This window comes from Callospermophilus lateralis, chromosome 9, assembly GCF_048772815.1.
Source record: "Callospermophilus lateralis isolate mCalLat2 chromosome 9, mCalLat2.hap1, whole genome shotgun sequence".
Taxonomy (NCBI): domain Eukaryota; kingdom Metazoa; phylum Chordata; class Mammalia; order Rodentia; family Sciuridae; genus Callospermophilus; species Callospermophilus lateralis.
In genome coordinates, this window is record NC_135313.1 from 43137031 (window position 1) to 43155867 (window position 18837).

The window sequence follows — 18837 nt, forward strand, 5'->3', positions numbered from 1 at the left end:
TGTTTAAGGCTTTGAGGACTAGTTTAATAATTAGCAACCAGCTTCTTTGCATCCAGATGAACTCAGCACCCTGGGGTAATCTGCTATTTCTATGATCATAGGGGAAAAAGTAGAAAATAAGTCATTAAGGCAGTGATTACCAGCCTGGGTTTTGTGACACCCCTGAGTATTTCTAGGGATCTCAAGGGGGGGTATAAAATTCTCAAATCAAGATTTAATTTGAATTCACTTTAATGTTTTTTAAAGTGGCATATGGCACTTTGAAGACAAGAAAAAGTCACAAAGTCCACAGACTCATGAAGGTGTCAGCTCAAAAGGCTGGAAATTACTGCATTATTGGATCAATTCCCACAGTAAACATTTCATGACAAAGGTGTGTTGCATTTGGTCTCATTCATTACAGAGTAAAGGACTTTTACTTGTTTGGTCACATCTTTATCATTTAAGAAATATTTAAAAATGTGTTTTATTTTTACTTCAACATGTCCACTGTGCATTTCCAAAACAGCAGGCTTTTCAAAGAAATAAATCAGAACTGTAAACACAAGATACAATATAAGTTTTTGACTTCCTACAGTCAGTTTCACAAATCTACATACTGTACATTCATAGGCGAGGTTCAGCCTGTCACCCACTTCTTTATTTCTGTAATTACACAAGCATAATAAATACATCTGATTTTAAAGGTCACTTAAAATGAGTCATGATAATTTACAGTACAGTACGTTTCAGTTCAAGTGCAAAAATAACTATTTGCTTAACTCTATTTCTTTTTAAGCTATGTTTTGTGGTGAAGCTAGATATCCAAGTGTACAATTTCTTCTCCCAGATAAAGTACTGGGCAGAGCTGTGTCATGGGGAGGCCCTGGCTTTACCAGGATCCTGTATGACCAGAGGCTAAGGCGAGAGCTGGCTTCTAACTGTTCCTTCCTCTCTCCCAAATGCCTTTCATTCAGCTGAATCAGTGACTCTCTCTCCCTAGTCCTCCACTTTCATTTTTAGCAGCAAGCGTTACGCATGATTCACCAAACCATTGTTCTGAAAATAGCTGAATATGTACAGTCTCATACCCAGATCTAATTGTCCAGTGTCTGACTATATCTTCTTGGGAAAGAGCACACTGAGATTTGTTTCTTTATTCTTTAGAAAGTACCTCTTATTACACCCTTTCTATTCCCAATTTCTTATTTACCACCTCATAAACAAACTGACCTACTAGGTAAGTTTTAAAAATTGTATCCCTCTCCCAGGCACTTAAATCTTATACTGTTCTTTGTAAATAGTACTGTGTAATTAAAGGAACCTTAGGAATTCAGTGATTTTTGTTTTATTATATAAGCTAGCTAGAGCCCAAATCCCTCTAAAATAGTAAATAGTGATGGAAGCTATTTCCAGTATAATATATTTAGTAAACCCTTACCTGTTAAGCCATAGGATACTGACTTGGTCAGTTTCTTTGAAATATTCCCTCATTTCTAGTCATTCTCAAAGCCCATTTAAAACAAAAGGCATTTTAAAGCTCAATTTAGCTTGCAGTAGTCAATGACAGCTTTTGCTGCTCAGTACTATTTTCAATATATACCATACGTATATAAAAATATATTTGTTGGAGATATGTAAAGCTTATGATGAAACTTAACTTTTTAAAATTTTAAACAAAAATGTATAAGTACTACTTTCATCTGATTACCTTTTAATATATCTTACATTTTTTTAAATGGTTCTCTTCTAGAGAAAAAAATTATAGATGTACTCTATTTCTTTACAGTGGGCATTAAGAACACAATAATTAGAATAAATAATCAGAAGAGGGAAATTATACCAATATTCACCTTGAAATACTTGTGTTCCCTCTACTTAGTGTAACAGCTGGTTTCCAGCCTTCCTGCATTGGCAGAAATGTTCTGTGGTCATTCACCTAACCAACCAAGAACGGAAGTCCTCACTGAATGCTATTTTCTTTCTGTGACTCCAATGGGACTATGGAAGTTCACCTTCTCTTGCCATATGTACTGTAGCTCAGGTGTGTGTGTGTGTTTATGTGTGTGTGTTTTCCATGTTAATGAGTTTAGATATTTAGAAGCGTATGCGGTGCTGGCTCCTCCGCAGGAGTTGTGATGGGGTCTGGCCAAGGAACCCAATTCCATGCAGGGTGTGAGATGAGCAGGACACGGTCCCTCAGCGTCCTCCAGTGGCAGGCCGAGTGTGCTGCTCCCCACTCTCCTCCGCACGTGGGTCCACACTGGGGTGAACAGAGCTAATCTGCGTCTGAGATGCTGCTGCGTCAGGGGATGGCTGGTTTCTAGGTGGGTCAGGGTGAGTCTCACGAGGGACAGGCTGGACTCCACCAGCTGGAGAATTTTCTTGATTCTCACTGGTCCCCTGGGAGGAAAAAACAGAAAGAATGTGAAACCAACCCTTTATATATGTTTTCAAGTAAGACACAGCAAACGTGGGGAGATCACCGTGAAGTGCCCAGGGACCAGGTAATAGAGGAATAAGTATAGAATGTCTTACCTTTCATTTCTTTTCCTATGTGCAACTGCCAGAGCCGCATGAAAAACACAAGCACTATAAGCAGACATATCTTGTGGATAAAGGAACATTTTTACCAAAATACCCATCACTACTAGGTAAACAATTTACATCATCAAATATTTTAATGACTCCCCAGTCACTGTAAATCACTGGATGAGTACCAAGGAATAAGTGAAATGCAGGCCACTGCTAAGACCAGGGTGTTCAAGAGCTAGAAGATGTTTTGTCAATATTAAGTTAATGAGGGATTTTTCTGTAATGAAAAATCCTAATGTATATTTGCAATTTCAAAATAAAAATAATCACTAAAAGTTAAATGAGAAAGAACTTCTACATAAAAAAGGGACGTGCACTTATGTAACCAGTGGTGGGTAGCAGTAAGTATGTGTACTCACTCCAATATGTTTTGGTAAAATTCCATATTAGTTTTCAGGTCAGGAAACATGATTTTTTTTTGTAGTTATAGATGGACAGAATGCCTTTATTTTGTTTGTTTATTTTTATGTGGTGCTGAGGATCGAACCCCAGCCCAGAAAACATGATTTTTAAAAAGGGTTACTTCTAATAGCTAAAAAAAAAAAAAAAGTTTCATTTTTGTTAATTTTGAAATATATGGGGGAAAAAACCCTTAGCACAATGACTTTTTCATAAGAACTACACCAAACCTGCTAGTTCTTGTTAATCTCAACAGACACCAGAAAAAAAGAAAAAAAAAAATTAGTGCTGCGTAACCCTCATGGACTTCTGTGAAAATGAGGCTGAGCACAGAGATGACAATGCTACGCCCTTGGCGGCAGACTCACCTGCTCTCCCGCTCCCCTCCCTACTGTAAGGTACAAAATCCTCCCTGTGCTCTTCCCACCCCAATGTCGAGTTCAGACCTAGCAGAAGATTCATATGAGTTTATTATCTTAAGGAGGATCATGCACAAACTGGCATGCATATGGTCAAGAATCAGATTTGCATAAATTATACAAAGATTTTACATTTACAAAGTCAAGATACATTTAATGAAGATAATTCAACAGATTTTATAAAAAGAAAATACCCAAATTATCCTTAAGTCTTTCTCCTTTATTTCTTTGTTTCTTCTGGGTCCTTTGAAGCTACTCTAAATATGGAGCTGACACAACTTATCAAGTAAGTGGGAGAGACGAATATAAAACAAGGGAAGAAAATTCATTCCTTTGGTCAAACTGTTTGTAGAAGTCATACTCATTTTCCAAAGTCTGGAAACAGCTTTTAGTTACACAGCTATTAACTTTATCAGCATGGTTTGACTTTTCTCAGGAGAGATCACTAGAGATTATCTAGGGATAAGAATAACTGCACTTTCTATTTTTCAGGTGAGGCCACTGCAGAACCATCATCCCCTGAGTTGGGGGTCCTGTCAGACCCATACAGTGGCTCGATTATTAGTTAATTAATTCAACAGATATTTATTGCATTCCTATGATATGGCATGACCACTAGAATGTTGGAACTATAGAGCTTAGTAAATACAGTCCCTGAATGCAAGAACAATATACTCTTGCTGTAACTGTTATCCATCAACACTGAAATTTTAAAGGAGTATATAAGATTGGAATTTATTAAGAATTATCATCCCCTTTGTAAAGCCTTCCTAAACTTCATTTTTTTTAAATAGATTTTCTTTTTTTTTAAGAGAGAGAGAGAGAGAATATAATATTTATTTTTTAGTTATTGGCGGACACAACATCTTTGTTTGTATGTGGTGCTGAGGATCAAACCCGGGCCGCACACATGCCAGGTGAGCACGCTAACGCTTGAGCCACATCCACAGCCCCCTAAATTTCATAAGGCAGAATTTTTCTCCTATGGGACCATGTAAATATGCCATAACAGCTATCAGAATATTGAAATTGTTTGCATGTCTCTTGTTTCCCACCAGTTTTTCGATAAATCTTAATGAATGTAAAATGAATTATTAAAATGAGTGAGCCCACTTGAAGTGTCTCCAGTGAAGGTGACATTGCTAGCCCAGGGGAGGAACAATACCTGTAAAGGCTGTATCTCAGAAGCACGGTTGTCTCTTGTCAGTTGCATCATCTCTTTAATTTGGTAGAGTGCGTAGACCAAAGTCACCCAGGGGGAGGAGCTGACCCCCCAGGCTGGTTTGTTCACATCTTCCTGTTCTTCCTGGTGCTTGGTTTTCTTGGGTGGAAGTCTGGGCTCAATGCGTGGCATGACATCTTCTGTCTGTTGCTGTACCAAGTCGATGGTTGCTATGGGAACAGGACTGGAGGGAACAGGAATCCTTTCTGCCAACATTGTCTTGTCTGGAGAGAAAATAATGTTTAAATTATTTTTCAGTTTTCTACATATTTAAATAAAGGCAAATAAGCCAGGTGCAGTGGTGTACAACTATAATCCCAGCTACTTGAATGACTGCCTTGAGCCCAGGGGGTTGAGACCAGCTTGGACAACAGAGTGAGACTCTGGCTCAACTAAATAAGTAAACTGACAATTCTATAAACCCATTCTAATTTGTTTAGCAACATCAATAAGTTTTTGTTTACCAAGGATTTCTTTATGTGGTGCATGACTTCTTTGCTTGGTCTCCTCATAGGGCTTAATAGATATTAACTTATATTTATTTAAGAAATCTAGTTTTCAATTTAACTTAGATATAACATTGTATGGAGCATAGGTTACAGTTAATGTGCTTTAGGTCCCCTTGTAGGATTGCAATTTTAAAGGTAGCATCAAAACAGCAAAAGCTATCTGGAAGCCTTTTACTGAAGGCTCAAACTGAGACTTGTGTAATAGGTATGATCCACATGAGATTACAAGGAACAAAAGTAAGAAACCCAATATTGCTCTTTTTTTCTGAATAACTCAAAGTGATTAAAATCTACCTATGAGGTTTCTGTAATAAGTAAGTTTTTGTCCTGACAGAAGTACTTTGGATACTTGAAGCCAGGGCTCATGGAAGGATAGGACACCCAAAGAAGACTACCCCTGCACAGGGACCAAGGAGCTGAGCAAGAGTTATTTGTATTCTACTGGTTGATCCTTTTCATTAAAAAGTTGACTTAAGCTGGGTGTGGTGGCACAAACCTGTAATCCCAGTGACTCAGGAGGCTGAGACAGAAGGATCACAAGTTCAAAGCCAGCCTCAGCAAAAGCAACTCAGTGAGACCCTGTTTCTAAATAAAATACAAAACAGGGCTGAGGATATGGTTCAGTGATCAAGTGCCCCTGAGTTCAATCCCTGGTCCTCCCCACTGCCAAAAAAAAAAATTGCTTTAACAAGTGGTGCATGCCTGTAATCCCAGCGATACAGGAGGCTGAGGAAGGAGGATCGCAAATTCCAGGTCAGCCTGGGCCATTTAGCAGACCTTATCTCAAAATAAAAAGAGCTGAGGACAGATCAGTGGCAGAGCGCCCCTAGTTTCAATTCCCAGTACAATCTCCAGTACTGCCATCTCCTTGTCCCTGCCAAAAAGACTGATTTAAATTCTCATCTATACATTATACTTGACAAAACAATTTTACTAAATGCCATATCTAGTTCAGGGAAAACTTCAAATTTCAGGTTTAGACTTTCATTTTCTTCAAATGAAGGTAAAGGCATAGATAGTAATACCACTCCCTACCCCTAGAAGTAAAATTACTATAGCCTTATATGTATTTGACTATTGAAATCCCTCCAGAATACCAGGGAAATTTAAAACCAGTACCATAAAACAAAACAAAAATGTTCAAGCTTCCTAATATAATTCTTTTTAGCAGAGAAGGAGGCTTCTCTCTAACATGGCACACACGAATGCATCGGTATACCACTGAGGAAATCCACCCAGGTAGGCCCATCATATACCATTACTATTTCCAGGTTTCTGAGGGGCACCTGTGGAATTCATCATGGTCTAGACCATTAGCAACATCAAGAAAGAATGGAAATGTTTACCTTCTTCCTCATCTGGCACTGCCAGCCACTGGATCAGGGCAAAGAGCAGGAGGATCACCAGGCAGGCCATGCCAATGCCTCGGAAGGTTGCAGCAGCCCCTGTGAAAACAATCAGAGGACCGTAGAGGAATTCCAGGAAAAGCAGAGAGCCCTCCTCCCTAACTGTCAATGTTCTAAAGTTCAGGCACAGGAAGCACAGCTTTAAGTGAATCAGAGGACAGTGCCCTTCCGCTAGCTTTCCCTAAAGGTGCCCCTGGCACTGGCACTGGTTCTGTTGTCAATTATAAAACTGCATTTTTAAAGGATTATAAGGGATTGTTTTTCACTGCCTTCCATTGCAACATCTAATATTCAATGGCATTCTCTTCTTTGTAAACACCGTTTACCTACCTTTTTACTAACAGCCCTATTAATCTGTAGTGGGATGGCAGAGCTTGTATAGTGTTATAAACTCACATGTCTCTGGGCCCAACTCACCATGACTGAGCAGTCACAGTCCCTAGAGCAGAATAATCTCATTTCCACCCTGGCCCCTATATTTCCAATAAAGGAGATCTGATGAGGCAGACAGGCTGTACTATTAATACAGATGTACTAACATGATCAAAGTCAGTATACAGTTAGTTAGACTCTCCTGGTTCAAATGATGAATTTTCTTTTCTTTAGCTTTATCATCATCAGGTTAGGGGTACCACACTGTAAACCAAAAACATATGTGCTTATTCATTTTTTTGGCTCCTTTGAAGTATCTATGTAGCATCTCATTAAACTGTTAGTCAGAAGAGTATGCACAATTATAGGCTGCCTTTAATCATCTTAACAACCTAACCACATGCTTTAGAATTATAACTAGCCTGAAATTTAGAAACAGAATACAAATACTGGAATTTAGCTTCTGGCAATATTCAGTAATAATGTGAGTGTTCATGAAGTATTGCTGAAAAATTATGTTTTCACCAAAGGAAAAAAGAAAGTCCTTTTTACCAAAATAATTGACTAACACGCCTCCAATCATGGCACCACATCCTCTCCCCAATCCCAGGTGAAGGCCCTGCAGAATGCCCTGTGCAGACGTCCTCAGCTCCGGGGGAACAGCTGCACTGAGGTAAGAAATACATGCTGCCCAGATGGCTGCGTGTGTCACTCCTGGAGAAGGAAAGAAACAGAGAAACAGGAGGCATCAAATGTCTGCTTAGAACTCCTTCAGTTACCCCATTTAGAATGTGAATTATTTAAATTTTAAACACATGCATTCTCTCTCTCTCTCTCTCTCTCTCTCTCTCTCTCTCACACACACACACACACACACACACACACGTACATTGGTAAAAGTATCCATAGCATAATGTTCACCACTTTAACCATTTTTATACATTCGGTTCAATGGAATTATGTACACTCACACCGTTCTGCAACCATCAACAACACCCATCTCCAGAACTTTTTCACCTGAAACAAAAACTGTACCATTCTTTAACCCCTCCCCTTCAGGCCTTGGCAACCCGTTTTCTTTCTATTTCCATGAAGGTCATTACTCAGGGTATCTCATAACTAGAATCATACAGTATTTGTCCTCTTTGTATCTGGCTTATTTCACTTAACATAATGTCTTAAAGGTTCATCCATGTTGCAGCAAGTTTCAGAATTTCCTTCCTTTTAAAGGCTAAATAATACTCCAATATATGTATATATCACATTTGCTCATGTATTCTTCTATTGGTGGACATCTGAGTTGTGTCCACCTATTTTGTTTTTTTTGTTTTGGGTACTGGGGATTGAACTAATAAGAGTCATTTAACCACTGAGGCACATCCCTAAACCCTTTTTATTTTTCAGTTTTCTCTCCTTTGGGAGACAGGGTCTCACAAAGTTGCTTAGGACCTTGCTAAGTTGCTGAGGCTGGCTTTGAACTCATGATCCTCCTGCCTCCGCCTCCCCAGTCACTGGAATTACAGGGGTACACCACCACACCCAGATATGTTCACCTTTTAAAGGTTAGTGTGAATGATGCTACTATGAACATTGGTATACAAGTACCTGTTTGTATCCCTGATTTCAATTATTTTGGATATACACAGCTCAAAGCAGAGCTTCTGGGTCACATGGTCACATGCTTAACATTTTGAGGAACCACTGAACTATTTTACACAGTAGTTGCACCATTTACATTCCCATCAGATAAGAACAAGAGATCCAATTTCTCTACCACTTATTTTTGTTTTTTTTTCCTCTTAAATAATAGCAATCCTAATGAGTGTGAAGTAGTATTTTGTGTTTCTGATTTGCATTCCCCTAAATACTAATGATGCTGAGCACTAGTGATGCTTTTTAACCATTTGTGTATCTTCTTTGGAGAAATGGCTATGAGTCCTTTGCCCATTTTTAAATTAAGTTGATTTCTGTTGTTGAGTTGGAAGTGTTCTTTATATGTTCTGTGTATTCATATCTTAGTGAGCACCTACTCTGACATTAAGATTATTTCCATTTTTCCCCATCATGATTAGCACCATAATTTACAAAGCTGGAGATAAAGCTTTTTATGTACCTTAGATTATTTACACTGGCTATAATTCCACAATTGAGGTTAATGGTTCAGAGGATATGACAATTTGGGGGAGGGGAGTACCAAGGATTGAATTCAGGGGCTCTCAACCACTGAACTACATTGATTTCTCAGTCCTATTTTGTGTTTTATTTAGAGACAGGGTCTCATTGAGTTGCTTTAGTGCCTTACTGTTGCAAAGGCTGGCTCTGAACTTGTGATCCTTCTCCCCAGTCACTGGGATTACAGTTGTGCACCACCACACCTGGCTGGAGATGACAATTTTTATGCTTGTGAATATACAGTTTTAGTTTTCCAAAAGAGTGTAGAGACAACTTACAATGCCTCATAACAACTGTATTTTATCTTCATTATCTGTTGGAGGGAGAGAGAAGTAACAGGTTTTTTAAAAGTAATTATTTTAATATATGGTAACTTTGCATTATCTGAATTAAAATATTAACTGAGACATTGCTTTAAGTGTGATTTTAAAAAATATATTATCACAACAGGTTTTATAGCTAGAGAGATTAAAAGATCAGCTGGTTCTGCTTTGATTAAGTCAGGAGCTCCTTCCCTAAAAAATGATCTCTTTTGGAGATAATATCTTCAGAAACTCACCCTAAGTTTTAGACTATTAAACTACAGAGTCAATATTCCTTTAAAATTTGATCTAACTTTTGTCTGCTTCTGACCAGAATGGATCAACAGGGTGTAGACTTACTCTCTTTCCTGAAATAACTGAAAAGCTATATAACATACATAAAGCAATAGTTCTCGAGACACTGTGCATCAGCAACAAAACCAGTAACACCTGAGACATAAGAAATAAATGAGTAGCCCCAGCTCAAAGCTTGAGATATTCTGAGAGGTACAGGCACAAAGAATCACTGAGTTGAAGATTCCAGCCAGGAGTCTAAAGAGACAAGGTAGCTGGTGTGCTAAGGCAAAACACCAGAGAGGAGACAGCCTTCAAAGAGAAAACTCCAGAGATCTACAGAGGGTTCCCAGCAGAGAACTAACTGTTTAACAAAAGCATGTATAGAAATTTTTCAAAGCCAAGGAAAGAACCACCCAAGAGTGTGATAGAGAGCAATTCTGGAAACCATTTGAGGTTGGAAATAGTACCTGCTTCCACCAGCCAAGGTGGAAAACCTCAGGATTTCTGGGACTTGTCAAGTACTCAAGAGGGTCTTGTGTTAGTAAATAAGCCCTAACCACTACTCTGGTCTCACCTACGTAATCTTAAAAACAAAACCCCCAAAGATGATACTATTTCCAAGTAATGTCCCAGAACAAGGCTCAAGCATGTTTCTAGGAATATGAAAATATCCAGCACTCAAAAAGGGAAAAGTCACAAGTATGCCATACAATAAAAAATCACTGGGATGACCTTACTTAAGTAGATCCATAATGCAATAAATGTTATTTTTACTGGCCACATTATCTCACATGCCTCATAATTGACTAAGAAACATCTAAACAATTTTTCTATCCCTTATATATGCCTCAGTCATCATTTTAACTGTTTGTTTGTTTTGTTTTGTTTTCCTAGTGCTGCAGATCCAACCCAGGCCTCCCACAAGCTTGGCAAACACTCTGTCTAGCCCTAACCAGATTATTTTTCAACTAAAAAGTCAGACTAGATCATGTGGTAGCATGCACACTTAATTAATTTCCAAAGAAGTCAAATAAAGTATTTACTTTAGCTAAATAATTGCAATGCTCTCTAGATAGTGCCACATTTCTCAGAAATTAATAATGTCTGGATAGAGTCTTCATTGTGAATGTTGATACAGAGGTACACAATGGGAAGAGTTTCATTTATATCATTAAAGGTGATGTTACTTCTATTTCTTTTCAAGATGTACGCTAGAATTTCACTAACACTAAAATAAAATTCGAAAGTATTCCAACACATACAACTAATTCATTCAAAATTGATTTATTCAATAACAAAATCCAAATTAGTGATCTATCTTTAAGAAGTGGTTTCCCAAGACCTGAAACCACATCACATGATTGCATGTTAACTGCAATCAATTGCAGGATTTACAAGTAGACAAAGATGAACCTCTTTGTGTATGGAACTGTATTAAAATATACTTTTTGGTTATAATTTAGATCAAATGTATTTGATCTCATTGATATTTTAGATTAAATATAATTCTTGAAGTTTCTCTTGAAGGCTTTGGCATACACAAAATCTTGCAATAATAGAGCCTCTCTCTTTACACCACTTCAAAATTCTAAGTGTTGTCTAAAACTTAGACAACAAGGTAATCTAAGGTAATCAAACCATTTTCCACCAGGGTGACTTCAGTCTGAAGGCTTTTAAAATATTTTAGAGCTGGCTGGCTGGTATTATGTGGCAGTTCTGAAATTCTCCTGAGTTAGATTTCTAGAGTCTCCTTATTGTTTTTGATTAGATAATTGGGAACTACAGCCTTTAAAGTAACTAATGGCATTAGCTGAAGGGAAAAATAGTAAAGTGTACAATAAAAATGTCTTCTCTGGTACTAAAGATAGAAGAAGGAAAGCCAGTCCTCCTATATCCTCCAACATTTTCTAGGGAAGACGTAAGGCTAGAATTGATTTCTCTCTCTCAAAAAAAAAAAAAAAAAAAAAAAAAAACTATTTCTAAACATCATGACAATGGAAGAATCAATTAAGCCTACCTCACTTCCTAGAAAATAAACTAGCAAAACTAAGCAATCCATAGAAGGGACCGGTTAGTAATATCACCTTAAAGGCATTTGTAGAGCTATGGTTCTTATGCTTAAATTTGAATACACAACTCTCCAGTAATCTTATTAGTAATCTCAAACTCTGGCCAATATTTTTATTACAATTGTGTTCTGGTCCTCTAATTTCAGAATAATATAAAAAGCTACCTTAGAAATCTAAAAACTTTCCACCATTTTCCGTATTTATACGACAAGATTGAGGAAGCCTTAGTAATTGTGCTACCTAAAACAACTCTCCTGTAAAATTTAGGAGGTAAAATACTATCATAAACTAGGAAAAGAAAATATTACTACTTTCTTTACTTTTTATTAGAGATCTGTGCAAAAGAGTAGATGATTATTCTTTATGTGATGAAATAAGAACAATATTTTGTGACATGGGTAAATGTGTACAGCAGAGGTACAAAATTTCAAACCCTTAAGTATGAGATAATTATGTTGGAAGAGCCAATGGTGAAAATCAAAAGATGTTACCCCTGACTGCTAACAGTGAACACACAAATTGACACCTAGCCACACCTGTTAACCCTTCCTTAGTCACTTGTCATAAATCTATCGAGATGCCTTCAGTGGTAATTCATCACCAACTCACTAATAGGTGCTCGACGAATACTGCATGACTCACAAAGACCAAACAGGTCACATAAACTTAGTGTCTCAGTCCTCCCTTATTTCTAGTGGGGTTCATCAGCATTAGCTTTGAGGCTTAATAGTAACAAAAAGATATGCCCACATTACTTAATGTCATGACCCTAACTATCTGGAGATACCATTTGGATAACCTTGAATCACTAAAAATAATTGTGATTAATAATAAAATTTTTTATTAATAATATAGTATCACCACAGCAAATTATTCCACAAGGAATTGTGCTATTTTGCACAGATTATTTCCTTTATTCTTGGGTAGTATGTTTTTCTTCATTTTCCAAAAAGGAAACTAAGGCACCAAGAGATTAGAGTGCCATGTTCAAGGTCACAGAGACAGGCAGTAGTAGGACATGGTATGAATCTTGGATATCCACATTCAGAACTTAAGTGCTTATGTGTTGCACTGTATGTCCTCATAACAACTATTTCAGTATTCCTCAGAAAATGTAGTTGTCAGCTTTGAGAGGTTTTGTTGGTATCTCCAAACATGCCCAACAATCTACCTTTTTGAAAAAAAAAAAAATCCTATTCCTTCTGCCTTTTTCCCCTCATTCCCTAAAAGCTGATTTATTACATATAGCATCAAGTCTTTCATATACCCTAAATGACTCTTTACCTTATAATATTCAACACCGGTATCTCATTCTGCAATATGTATTTCAAAATTGTTCAGTCCTGGCCCACAAGAGTGCTCTATTGCAATAAATGGCATGTATGAGCAAGAAAAAAAAAATCCTTTCTTCTCAAGAAGACAGCTATTCTTTGTTAAATGTTGCTTGGCTTGGGGAAATCACATCATAATGGCTGGGAGGAGAGAGAACTGACAAAGTACTGAGAACTAGAATTGTTTTGTTTTTCTTGTTTCTACTACTGATGTATTGCTTACCAAACAAAATATAATTATCCCTTTAGCACCAGCACACAGAATTAGCTGTCACAATCCTTTTCCGTGTACAGACCAAAGTTTACATTTCAATTACTTCATTGTACTTCTCATGCAGGGATGAAAGAAGCTTCTAAAAGATAAAACTTGTGAACATCGGTAAGACTGCTCTCCCTAAGTAAAGGCCTCCACTGGGTAGGCAGTAAGAGGAGTCTCTATCAGTTAAGGTAATGCTAGCTGTTGTAATAGATAAGCCTCAAAATAATACTGATTTCACACAGTAGATACTTTCTTGATCATAAATGAAGTCCAACTAGCAGGAGACGGGAGGAGTAGCAGCTCTGTTCCATACACTCATTCAGGGATCCAGGCTGCAAAGACTCTCCACTCTTCAATGCCTGTTACCCTAGGTTTCAATACCCAGGGGAAGGAGGAGAGGCAATCAAAGCACACAGGAAATTTTATGGGTCAAATTTAGAAGGGATATACATCAGTTTTTTGCTCTTATCTCACTGGTCAGAACCAGTTATCCAGTCATACCTAACTGCAAGGGATATTGGAAAATATAATCTAGCTGTATGTGCAAGAAGAAAGCGAGATACCAGATGAACTATAGCAGGGAGCCTGGCTTGTTATTATCCCTCTTAGACTTTCCAAAAATAGCAGAGAATCTGACAGAGTAATGTACTTAGCAGAGGTGGCATGGAACTTGAAAGATATTTTATATAGGACAGGCAACAATTATTATTATAGGCCCACACTTCCACTTCTACCAGCACACAGCACTGCAAGAATCTCCTTCATGCCTCCACTTAGTACTATCTGTTGATAATGTTGATGTCTATACTATGGGCCAGATACCTGGTAGGTTTGAAGAATATGATGATATCTAAGAAATGTCCAGTGGGTCAAAAGGGTCAAGATTTACCTGAAGAAGGAGCAGACTGAGCTCCTTGTGGAGAACAGACCTACCCAGCATCCAGCACAAAGCCTGACATCTAATGGCAGCTGAATAAAAGGATGATGAATTCAAACTAGGCAGGAAGTGGTCTGTATGCTGGCATATGAGAAAGAAGGCATTTATGGATAAAAGGTATTCAAGATAAGGTTGGAGAGAATTTCCAAATCCCACGTTGTGTAAAAGTAGAGAAGAAACAGATCTCTTCTATAAACTTTAGTTTGCATGTTTAAAAAAACTGAGTTTCTAGAAAAGTCTATATCTGAAGTAACATTGTTTTTGGAGCCCTCATGAATTTTATATTATGCCTTTGGCACATTTCAAACAAGTTTAAGGAGACTACCACCTAACACTGAGTGTGTTTAATGTCAAGACTTGGCAGCACTGTATATTACATCCTCATGCTTTCCCACATGAAGCTGCACACAGGGGCTAATTTTATATCAAAGCCAGTAAAAAACATCCCTTCCCCAAAGATGGTCCTGACTCCGCTATGTTTTGGTCATCAGGCCTCAGATTCTAATTTATAGCCAGACTTTCATGTATAATTGCAGATTAACCTCCTAGGATAGAATCTTTTCAATTATATTTCTTCTGGTACTTGGGTTTGTTTGTTTCTAGTTTACCTTATTGTTATTGTTTTTATCTAACATCCACTGCACTCTATGTGTCAAATACTGTGCTAAATACTTTGCATAAATTGGTTTATTTAGTACTCATATTAATCTTTTCTATAATTCAAGTCTTAAGCTTAGAGAGATTAAGCAGCTTGACAAAGACATGGAACTTACAGTCAGGGAGATGGAATTCAAACCCAGATGGTCTAATTCAAGCCTAAGTACTTTATGGTTTCCAGGTTATTGTATATTTTTGTAAACTGCCTCAACAAGCCTATAGAATGAGGTGGGAGTGTAAGTGAGTAAATGATTAAAATATACCAGTGTTTTTACAGATATGCCACAGATGGCAAGATGTTATTCTAGAAAGAAATATGATATTGAAAATATAGGATTTAAGTTTTGTTTTCAAAATCTCTTCAGATACTTATAAATTTTCAGATAAAACTTCATTATTCACAAGGGTTAAAAACTGGAAAATATCAAGAACAGTACCATATACAGGGGCAATAAATCACAAGCAGTTATAACATATCTTTGTATAAGCATAACTCTTAGGAGAAATAAAGTGTAAGGCGTGGACTTTGTATTTAAGGGGTTAAACAAGGCAACAAAACTAGTATTTGCAAAATGACTTGAGTGCTATTAAGTGCTAACTTACACAACATAGTCCATAAATGTGAGGACAATTCAGAAAAAGGAGAGCTCAGTGGGGCATACAGATGCCAGAAAAGGATGATTGGACCAGAAGACATTTCATCAAATGAATACTAAATGGAAAAATAATTTCTTTTTGAAGAAAATGTTTTTGTAACTGTTTTAGTTTTATCAACTATAAAACATGGGCAACAAAGAATAAAATTATTAGCTGAGTGTGGTGGAACATGCCTGTAATCCAAGTGGCTCAGGAGGCTGAGGCAGGAGGATCTCAAGTTCAAAGCCAGCCTCAGCAACTTTAGCAGGGCCCTGAGTAACTTAGCAAGATGCTCTCTCAAAATTAAAAATATATTCATATATATGTACATATATATAATATCATAAGAATTATATTTTTATTATATATAGGGGCTAGGGGATGGCCCAGTGGTTAAGCACTGCTGCATTCACTTCTTGATACCAAAAAAAAATCATTAAAATTTGTAAGACTATTCTGATTAAAAGTTAATTTTAACAGTAATACCAATGACTTTTGTGTGCCAATTATCAATTGAAATGCTTAACTTAGAATATTTGTCTATCTTAGGTATTCATGTAGCAAACTACTATGTTTTAAGGGTTAAGCCACACAGAAAATTTTCAACCTGATAATAACAGATTGGAATCATGTCTAGAATTCCTACTGTCAGATAAGGACTACATAGTAATCCTCTTATAATTTTTCCTATGTTCTTCAAGAACCTAAGAGGAAGGAAAACATGGGTCTTACTTGGCGGAAGAGGCATGCTATATAAACAGAATAAAGCTTCATAAAATGTCAGCTCAGGCCCTCCTACTGGTGACATTAAAAAACCATCTTTCATAAAAAATGTAACCCAACCCCCACTGGCAAAACATCCTACAGAGAGGAGATGACCTGGACTTCATTTCTATCTGTCAACACTAAAGTTATTAATTCAAGTAATTCAAAGTAACCTTTTAGTTATAGCAGCTCCCTGGGGTGGACTTACTCTCCTTAAATATATTTTAATAACCAGAATAATTTTGATCACATCCTTTTCTGAGTTTTGCAAAGATTTACTATAAAATCAGTACCCACATAGGAAAGAAGTATAACAAATTTGAGCTTTACTTTTATCAAATGTTTATATTCCTGATCATAACCATAAATGTTCAAATGTTTCTTATGCAAAAGTAAAGGTAAAATTTCCATGAATTTTTAAAATAAGATCTTGAGAAATAAAAAACTAATCCTGCCACCTCTGGGATAGTACTTAGATCCAACTTAAAAAACAAAAATATAGACTCCTTATGGGCAGGAAATATGCCTTATGCCACTAGTTGCCTACTGAATAATATGTTAGCTGAATTGCTAAAAGGATAAGGCTGCAAGATAACACTGGCCACTGAATGTGAGAAATATTAGAGAAAGAAATGACCTCACATTTCCACAATGGTCATACCTTGATCCCCAAATAGATCTGCGTAGCCTCTTCCCTATGGGTCTAAAGAGGAGAAATTTTCCTTTTTCTGTATCCCAAATGCTAATTAATGTTAATATAGCCCAACGAAAGAATGTTGACAGGATGATTAAGAATTTCAAGAAATCAAGGAAAACAAGGGATTTTTCTACTATGAGTTTCATGCAACTCCAAAGAGGAATAGATGGGTAGCTGGTGATACAGAACACAGTACAGCTTTTGTCTTCTCCACTTCAGCTGCGCATTAGGCAGTATTAGTTTTCATGTTGTTTGGGGGACTTTAATGTCATTTGGACAAACAATATAAAGGCAACATAATCAAGACCACTCAAACAAATCTTTTCAGTCAGAACTGTATCCTGTGATGCAAGACTGACTCCACAGGGATGATCCACTGCTTTCCGTGGGGTGGGCATGGGTCAAATAAAGGAAGGAATTTTGGTTTTGTTGTACAGCCAAATACTCAGTATTCAGTCTGCCAAGGAATGAAATGATCTCCTCCAGTTTTAGAAACAATGAGCTCTGTGGAAACTGGTCACAGAGCCCTCTGTTGGAGGAGGAAACTATGCATTTACAGATCTCCTTTTTCTCTTGCTTCAATCAGTAACTAAGTTTCTCCTGGAACAAGAGAGAATAAAATGAAATATGTAAGTATAAACTGTAGCTGGCAACACAAAGCAGAATTCCTGTTTAGATCCAGAACATGGCCAGCCCCCCAAATCCTGGGATGATACACCCCGAGGTATATACAGGCATTGTAAAAACACAGCCCAGGTCTGCAGTTTGGGATGATAACTCCATGGAGCCCTAGCTGTGGCACACCACCTATGCTCCTGAGGTCCTGCTGTGCTTTCTACTTCTGTGTTTTGGCATACATCACTCTTCCCTATCCCAGAATGCTGGCTTTCTTTAGGCTACCGGGTGAATTCCTACTAGCTCTTCAATCCCCAGTTTGTATGTGATTTCCTTAGGGAATTTTTCAATAAAATCCTCATCCACCCACTCTCGACTTCACAAAGCCAATTATTTCCTCCACCAAGCTCCTTGTCTGTTACCTAGCACATTTTTCTATGATTCCATCTAACACACTGTGTAGTAATTATATGTTTACACATCTGGCTTCCAGAACAGATGGTGAGACCTTGGGGCATGAGTTAATTTTTTTTTTTTTTATTACATTCCTAGTACCCCACATGCTGCCTGGTTCCTAGTAGCCATTTAATACATCTGATAAATTAACAGGAAAAGAGGTTTTAAGTTCAAAATAGCATTTGTTTTTCCTTCTTATAAAATTCTTCCGTTGCTCCTTAAACCATTTCATGAATGCTCTTTTTTCTTCAGTATCTTATGTAAACTTTTCTATCTAATTCATGTTAAATTTAAAGGAGAAAAAAGTATATACATAGTTATTGCAAAATATATTTTCATAGGCACACAGATCTTTTTATACAGTCTGTACACTGTGACATACCAATAAACAAAGCAATGAAGCCAGACAAGGAGAGAACAGGAAATAGAAGTGAGATACTAAGAACTGGGTTGCATATAGCTTGTTATTGCAAGATTCTTTCCTGTAGCTCATGTTTAGCTCTTTGTTATTCTTCAATGATATAATACAAGTATGCCTCAAGACCCTTCTAGAATTCTAGTGATTGTATATGATAATTCCTTATATGCTCAATTTTCTTTATATTTATATATAAATCTCCTTTCACCAATTATACCATAGAAGTATAATTTCCTGAGTGAAAAGCACCTTTAATGTTTTTAGGGTTTTTTTTTTTTTTTTTTTGGTATAATACTGGGGATTGTACCCAGGTCCTCATGCTTGC

At 37.2% G+C, this 18837-nt stretch overlaps 1 protein-coding gene across 3 annotated transcripts in view; it reads right to left on the bottom strand.

The window, feature by feature from the left end:
- Positions 1-213: 213 nt before the first annotated feature.
- Mfsd6 (major facilitator superfamily domain containing 6) overlaps positions 214-18837 on the bottom strand; it is a 60828-nt gene continuing 42204 nt past the window's right edge. For all 3 annotated transcript variants that reach the window (XM_076866479.2, XM_076866480.2, XM_076866481.2), the window contains 4 exons: positions 7454-7615; positions 6470-6568; positions 4558-4838; positions 214-2382 (listed from right to left, as the gene is read on the bottom strand). In XM_076866479.2, the coding sequence (XP_076722594.2) occupies positions 2179-2382; positions 4558-4838; positions 6470-6568; positions 7454-7615 (746 nt within the window). In that variant the 3' untranslated portion in view covers positions 214-2178. The remainder of the gene's footprint in view (positions 2383-4557; positions 4839-6469; positions 6569-7453; positions 7616-18837) is intronic.